An 8,079-nucleotide genomic window follows, 5' to 3' on the forward strand; every position below is an offset into this window, starting at 1 on the left:
TCTGGTCTAAAGTAGTGCACTATATAGGGAATAGGGTGCCATTCTCTGGTCTAAGGTAGTGCACTATATAGGGAATAGGGTGCCATTCTCTGGTCTAAAGTAGTGCACTATATAGGGAATAGGGTGCCATTCTCTGGTCTAAAGTAGTGCACTATATAGGGAATAGAGTGCCATTCTCTGGTCTAAAGTAGTGCACTATATAGGGAATAGGGTGCCATTCTCTGGTCTAAAGTAGTGCACTATATAGGGAATAGGGTGCCATTCTCTGGTCTAAAGTAGTGCACTATATAGGGAATAGGGTGCCATTTGGGACGCATTCAGGGCCTGGGGGACAGATTAGGGCCTAGTGTTATCAGGTAGGGTCATGTAAAGGGGGGGGGGGGGGGGGCTGCAAATGAACATGCCAGATGGACCAAACGGAAAATAGGAAGTAGCTTCTGAGTGACGTAAGGGTGGCTACGTTGAAAATGGAAAATGGCACACTATTCTCTACATAGTGCACTACTTTCGACAAGATCCCTATGGGTTATGTGCACTATGTAGGAAATAGGGTGCCAGATGGAGGCAGGCTCAAGCGGAAAACAGGAAGTAGGTACTGAGTGACGACAGACGGTGCTTCCAAGCCAGGTGAGGTAAAGACTGCGCAATACGGTCCGTGTTTTCCTGACAACAGGAAAGGAGCTGGAAGTATCAGTGAGAGTGCAGCCTGCAACATCTATATTTGACTTGTGTTTTTCTCAAACGCTTTAGCAAAACAAGACACTTCGGGAATGGTGTCAGAAGTCAGCCAAAAATATCTATAATAATTGCCCTGGTAGACGTGTAATGCACATGAACATAAGACATGAACATAAGATGACATAGCTGATTCCAAACACCTACTGTCAGTCAAGGCTTACTACAAAGTGATTTACACGGGTGTCCCTTGAGGAATCCTCAGGTGGTCTAGAGAAGTGGTTCCCAAACTGTGGGGGGGCGTGAGGGGTCGGGGGGGTCGGCGTGTGGGGGGGGGGGGGTCGGCGTGGGCTCAGTCCAGCTTTCAACTTACTCTTGAAAGTTGTCGAAAGCACAAGGTGCGATTTCGAATTTGTTTTCCTCTTGCCATGTCAGTCATTGCAGACCTTAGAAAGCTATTTATAACTTGTCAGAAATGTCCAGATCAACTAGCCCATGTCAGCTAACGTTTCTTCTTGTTTTTTAGCCCATAGATTTTGTAGTAATGTTCGAGCCACTCAAATATCACATGAATACACATTAGACATGACAAAATGTATAGAATTGCAAGAACATTTACTTTTACAACTGCAAAATGTTCTCTGCACACCATGACAAAATGAGTAGAATTGTAGGACATAAGCTTCAACCTGTAATTAGCCTACTTCACCTAGATACTTTTGTGCCCGTGTTTAGGAAAGTGGCAAAACCATTTTTTGGGGGTTGTCATTCTTGACCGTCTTCTAGATCTGAGTCATGTCTCAACCAGGGCCGGATCTATGTTGGATGCAGGGGATTGACATTAAACCGATTATACAAACTGATGTATAACGATATCAGAAGTACAAAATGGTAAAATACACAAGAGATGCGACTGATTCACATGGGGATATTTTCGTTTTTGTCTCCAGGACATTGAGGCTTAGCTACGACCTTCAAAAAGGCAATGAGTCATATCTATTTTTATACACTTTGCTCCGAATGGGAGTTATACTTTATTGCACAAGTCATTTTATACAATGTGTGACTGTCGCCTTGAATTGAACTACCGGTATTCAATTGAAAACTGAATCTAAATAAATTCTAATATAGGCTAAGCCCGGTAAAACAATTGAACAGCGCATTTGATAAAAATAACATAGCAACATTGGTTGTCACTCAACTAATAAAGCCTAATAATTTCACAAGCCATTTTACAAACATTTGAATGCTGAAGGTGACATGCAGATGTGCCAGATCAGGAATAGGCCTCTCTTATTGGTCAATGCACGAAGCTGTGCACAGTGCACAGTTTGACTAGGCTCCTGATATTGCCTGGGGTTGTTCGGCATTCCAAATGACTTGTAGATTAATGACTGTCAACATAATTACATGTTTAGTTCGACACTGAAGGAGAGGAAGCAGTCGTCACAAAATAAAATATATTTTCAGAGGGCAAGAAGAACGTCATTTGAGCAAAAAATATTAGACGGCGATTCGTAACGTTTGAATCGATTTCCTGACCGATGTCTCTCCTCTCCTGATTGAGTGCCAGTAAGCAGTGACATCCAAAACCCCAGGTAACCGACCCCCCCCACCCCAGATAACCGACCCCCCCCACCCCAGGTAACCGACCCCCCCCACCCCAGGTAACCGACCCCCCCCCACCCCAGGTAACCGACCCCCCCCCACCCCAGGTAACCGACCCCCCCCACCCCAGGTAACCGACCCCCCCCCACCCCAGGTAACCGACACCCCCCCACCCCAGGTAACCGACACCCCCCCACCCCAGGTAACCGACCCCCCCCACCCCAGGTAACCGACCCCCCCCACCCCAGGTAACCGACCCCCCACACCCCAGGTAACCGACCCCCCCCACCCCAGGTAACCGACCCCCCCCACCCCAGGTAACCGACCCCCCCCACCCCAGGTAACCGACCCCCCACACCCCAGGTAACCGACCCCCCCCACCCCAGGTAACCGACCCCCCACACCCCAGGTAACCGACCCCCCCCACCCCAGGTAACCGACCCCACCCACCCCAGGTAACCGACCCCACCCACCCCAGGTAACCGACCCCCACGTAACCTTCAGCCTCCTGGACCACAGGGAATTTTGACTGTCACATGACAGGATCTGACATTGCACCCTATTCCCTATATAGTGCCCTACTTTTGACCAGGGCCCATAGGGAAGGGAAACAACGGTGGTCTGTTAGCATTAGCATTAGCACTAGCATTAGCACTAGGATGCCATTTCAGATGCAGCCATGTCCTATGTCTAACCTCCAGGGCTCATATTTCAAAGTGACTTCCCCCCGGTTAAATAAAAACATTTAATAAAAACCTTTGGTGAACTTCATGTAGTGGACCCTCTTCTTGGACGTCTTTGACTTCTCCTCCAGGCTGAAGGACTTCTCCTGCTGTTTCTCCGACGGGGCTTCTGAAAACAAAAACAACGACAATCAAAACCTTTCATCTCTTAGATGTTAAGTCTCCTATATGGGGGGACTTTTGAGCGGTTCTGGACCGGTTCTGGAGCGGTTCTGACTGACATTTTGGTATACAAAGCGCTCTGTGAACGTCGTAGGGTCCCATTCCTTATAGTGCCAGAAAGACCCCATCTGTCTGCTCTGAAACTCACAGCAAAGCGCATATGAAACGGGAGAGTTTAGTAGTTTCATCTCATTGTGTTATTCTCAGCCGGATTTAGAGCTCTCAACATGAAAGAATACCATATCAATTAATGGGATTGAAACAAGGCCACTTTCTCTTGGTCACAGACATACTATGGTCAACTACCTTCCCCTAAATGGTACAATAGCACCCCCTAGTGGGCTACTACTTTCCTGTGAATGTTACAATAGCACCCCCTAGTGTACAGTAGCAGCCCCTATGTACATACACATGGAATACTGGTCACTTTGCCAGCTGCATCCCACTGCTGGCTTTCCTCTGAAGTTAAGCAGGGTTGGTACTGGTCGGTCCCTGGATGGGAGACCAGATCCTGCTGGAAGTGGTGTTGGCCAGTAGGAGGCACTATTTCCTCTGGTCTAAAATAAAAGATCCCAATGCCCCAGGGCAGTGATTGGGGACATTGCCCTGTGTAGGGTGCCATCTTTTGGACGGGACGTTAAAACGGCTGTCCTGACTCTCTGCGGTCACTGGAGATCCCATGGCCCTTATATGAGTGTTAACCCCGGTGTCCCGGCTAAATTCCTAATCTGGCCCTCATACCATCATGGCCACCTAATCATCCCCGGCATCCGATTGGCTCATTCATCCTCCCTCCTCTCCCCCCTGTAACTATTCCACAGGTCGTTGCTGTAAATGAGAACGTGTTCAGTCAACTTACCTGGTAAAATAAAAACACTTTAATCATGTTTACATACTGTTTTACTCATGTTATATGTATATACTGTATTCTAGTCAATGCCATCCTATTAAACTACTGCTGTATATATTCTATCCTACGTATTCTACAGATATACTACATATTCTATCCACATACTGTCCATAATGTCTATACATCCCATCACATACACACGAACACACTTATACTCTGTACTCCGACATTGATAGCCCTAATATTTATATATTTCTTAATTCCATTCTTTTACTTTTAGATTTGTGTGTATTGTTGTGAAATTGTTAGATATTACTGCACTGTTGGCGCTAGGAACACAAACATTTAGCTACAACCACAATACATCTGCTAAATATGTGTATGGACCAATACAATTTTGATTTGATTTATTGGGCAACTAATTGTAATTATTTTGCACTGTGGCCTATTTATTGCCTTACCTCCATAACTTGCTACATTTGCACACACTATATATATTTTCTGTTGTATTTTTGACTTTATGTTCTGTTTTACCCCATATGTAACTCTGTGTTGTTGTTGTTTTTACCGCACTGCTTTGCTTTATCTTGGCCAGGTCGCAGTTGTAAATGAGAACTTGTTCTCAACTGGCTTACCTGGTTAAATAAAAATTAAAAAAACTTCCTTCCCCTGAATGTTACAATAGCACCCACTAGTCATGCATATCTGACGAGTGAGTTTATGCACAGAGTAATGCACGTTGTATATTATTCTGTCCGTCTGTCTGTGTGTGTCTTTACCATTGGCAGTGTTTTGACCATGGCAGTTGTTGAGGTCCGCCAGGAGCTGGTTAAAGTCATCCTGATGGGCGATCCAGTTGTCCTGGAAACAGAACAAATTACATCAAAACAAGGACGTAACTTGGAGACATTCATTTGTAAAACACTGTACGTCACGCCAGTCTTGAGTATTCTGGGTCGTATTCTCTAGAAAACAAAAAGAAGAAAGGACTACCTGAAATTGTTTAATAAGCAATTATCATTTTTGTTTTCTGTTGCAAAACGTTTTGCTACAATGTGCACTAATAAATAAAACCCTGAACTTCTCCATTAAGAAACACTTGTTGACAGTGTGCCTTAATGAACACAACCCAGTTGTCCACTCACGTCGTGGCTGGTAGTGGTTCCCAGCCCCAGTTGGTTGTTCTTCACTTTGACTTTGACGTGTTCTGTGGAGCCCTGCTCAGTTCTTCCCAGCCCCTGGTAGAGACAGATGAACATGTCATTCCTAATGATGCCAAAACAGTTAGATACAGGCTCTTTCTTAATTTGTGTTGCCTCGATTCCTCTCTCCTCGCCGCCTCCTCCAAACGCATGGAAAATAAAAGTATGAGGGGAGGGACCTTGGACCTTCTCCAATACAGTCAGTTGAAAAGGAGGCAAAGGGACAGGACGCAAGGAGGAAGCCCAGGAAGACAAATTGTCTTGAGATTGAGCTACAGTGACATACCGTCACTAGTATACTGTTAGTTTATCAGTGGTTTGCTAAGACAAAGCCCACAGTACCTTTCCCTTGGACCAGCCCATTCGCTCCAGCATTTTCTGGCCGAACTTGGACTCATCTTTACTCCATGCGCTGTTCCGCGGGTCAACAGACCACTTCTGTTTTCTCCGGGCTAAACATCAAACCATAATAGAATACAATACTTGCGTTATTGGTCCATTTGCACCGACATTATTTTATGCTGTCACAGTACCCAAACTGGCTAGCTTGTAGATCTGGTCCACTATCCGGGGTACTTTGGCGGTAAACCAAGTGCTCAAACGCAGTTTGTTTCGAATTTGAGAAATTGCAACTTACACATACAAAAGAAAAGTTACTCAGCACTCAAGTCAGATATTTACTTCGGTGAGTGACGACAGTATATTAAAACCAGTCACTAAACAAAATCGGGAAAAACTCAACATCCTCGACCAGAGCTAGCTGGTTAACTGTCTGTCAAAGGTCTCAAGATTATGTAATTAATCACATTGGCAATGATCAGAAATGAGATACAAGACATCTTAAATATACAAACACCAACACACTAAAGAACGTTATTTATTAAGTTAGTTAGACAGGATGCACTCAACTTGTTTAGCTAGTTGAGAGGTTTACTAGAAACTTGCTAGCTAGTTACCGGTAAATGTGATTGTGGTTAGCATTATGCTCGCTAGCTCGACAGATTTTCGAACCGCACATGTACTGAGGCACTTTTAAATACATAAATTGCACTAAATCGATGTTGACTTCTTCAGACAACACGACACAACAAATATTTTTTGTTTCTCTAATGTATGAAACACAAAATATTGTTTAAAACATTCGAGGTAGCACTTACGTTCGGCAAGCATGGACATGCTGGGGGTCTTTAAACACGTTGACGGAAGCCGGTGAGGGTGCCCTGAAGTGCCTGTATAAAATGGTTCTTACTTTTCATCTCTGTCGAGAACTAAATGCACACACTATTGATTCATAATACTTCGAATGTCATTTAGCTATCTACATAGCTACAGCTGATCATTTTTGTCTCTTCTAATAACACATATTCTATATTTTTCATACCCGAGTGAAGTGTAAATGGTGTTTTACAACACTAGGGGGCGACAAGGCGCCGTCGTACAAATAAAGGTACCTCTCAAATTGCTCAAATGGTCAGTGCTATCCAGAATACTTGGGACGTCCATACCCTAAACCCTAACCTTAACCCTAACCTTAACTCTTACCTAACCCTAACCTTAACCATTTTAAATGTAAACTTCAATGGGGGTAGGGACATCCCAAGGAGTCTGGATAGCACAGACCTGGATCAAACCAGAGCGGAAGAGGCAAAGTGATAGGTTTTACTCGACCCAGGATTCCATCTAACCTTTTTATTCAAGTAAAGTACATGTTGGATAAAAATATATAATGACAGGCCAGATGGAAACAGCAAATTAGTCAGTTATGAATGCACTGATATAAGTGGACTCAGTGGCATTTCAGCAACTTTGTAAAAAAAAAAAATTGTGGGGAGTTGTGCCTGCCATGGAGATAGATTGGATGACTCATCATGGCTATAACCCGTTTTAGCATGGACGTTGCAATTGAGGGCTTCCACCATTTTTAATGTAGTCAACTGGGTGGGGGATTCCTATGGGTTGGGAGCGATCGGCCAATGAAGAAGAAGAAAATGGACTGCTTTGAGATAGCCTCAATGGCGCAGCCCACGCTGTCACGGACGCTACAGTGGCACAGATACAAAGACGAGTCCTCTGTCTAGATCTATGGGCTTGTCGTTCAGACGTGTATCTGCCCTCTCATTGGCTAGAATGGTCACACCTGATCTCGCCTCCTCCCGCCTGCCTTTCGTCTTTGAGGACATGTGCAGTGTTTCCATTGTTACAGCGGTCACTTGGCAATCTTTGTCCCTATAATAGACAATCTTTGCTCAAACGTATCATCGGTGCTGAGATGAGAGGCTGCAATAATTGCTTGACTAGAATGTAAATAGCCTGCAGCGGCAAGAGCAAAAAACTAAGCGCACAATTTACACAACAAATTATACAATACAAATGCACGATATCTAGACACAACTACCACATATACCATGAATCATTAAAATCTCTGGAGGTTGAAACTGTTGCATACATTGTGTAGGCTAGGATGACACATTCAACATGGGGTTCAATGGGTTGATTAAACCCACAGCATTTAATTGATTGATATTATTATTATTAACATAATTATTATTAACTTAATTTACATTGTGTGGCTAATAGGCTATTGGCTACTATAATGAATGGGCTGCTGGATTGAACGCTCAGCCACATAGGTAATTCTATGGAGCGCACCTTCCGAGAAGCGACTATTGGCTACCATGTGAATGAATATTAATGTTCTGTTATGTAACGGGTCGCGTGGGGGGGTGTTGTCGCTGCACATGCCACAGGCTTGCCAGCAGAAGCCATCAATAAACGAATTATATTTACCACCAGTCCCCTTGCAGGTAGCTCCCAAAATAGTCCCCTTCTGTTAGGTTTA

The 8,079-nt window shown here is 44.3% G+C and overlaps 1 protein-coding gene across 1 annotated transcript; it reads right to left on the reverse strand.

Moving 5' to 3' along the window:
• Positions 1–3,039: 3,039 nt before the first annotated feature.
• LOC311115802 (PIN2/TERF1-interacting telomerase inhibitor 1-like) lies at positions 3,040–6,427 on the reverse strand (the record flags this gene model as incomplete). The annotated part of the gene is made up of 5 exons (XM_084190931.1): positions 6,398–6,427; positions 5,583–5,692; positions 5,184–5,276; positions 4,818–4,899; positions 3,040–3,135 (listed from the first exon to the last, which is right to left on the reverse strand). Coding segments are annotated over exons 1-5 (400 nt in total), but the record flags the coding sequence as incomplete, so codon positions are not given.
• Between the last annotated feature and the right edge of the window lie 1,652 nt (positions 6,428–8,079).

This window comes from Coregonus lavaretus, assembly GCF_964263955.1.
Source record: "Coregonus lavaretus genome assembly, contig: HAP1_SCAFFOLD_1306, whole genome shotgun sequence".
NCBI lineage: Eukaryota > Metazoa > Chordata > Actinopteri > Salmoniformes > Salmonidae > Coregonus > Coregonus lavaretus.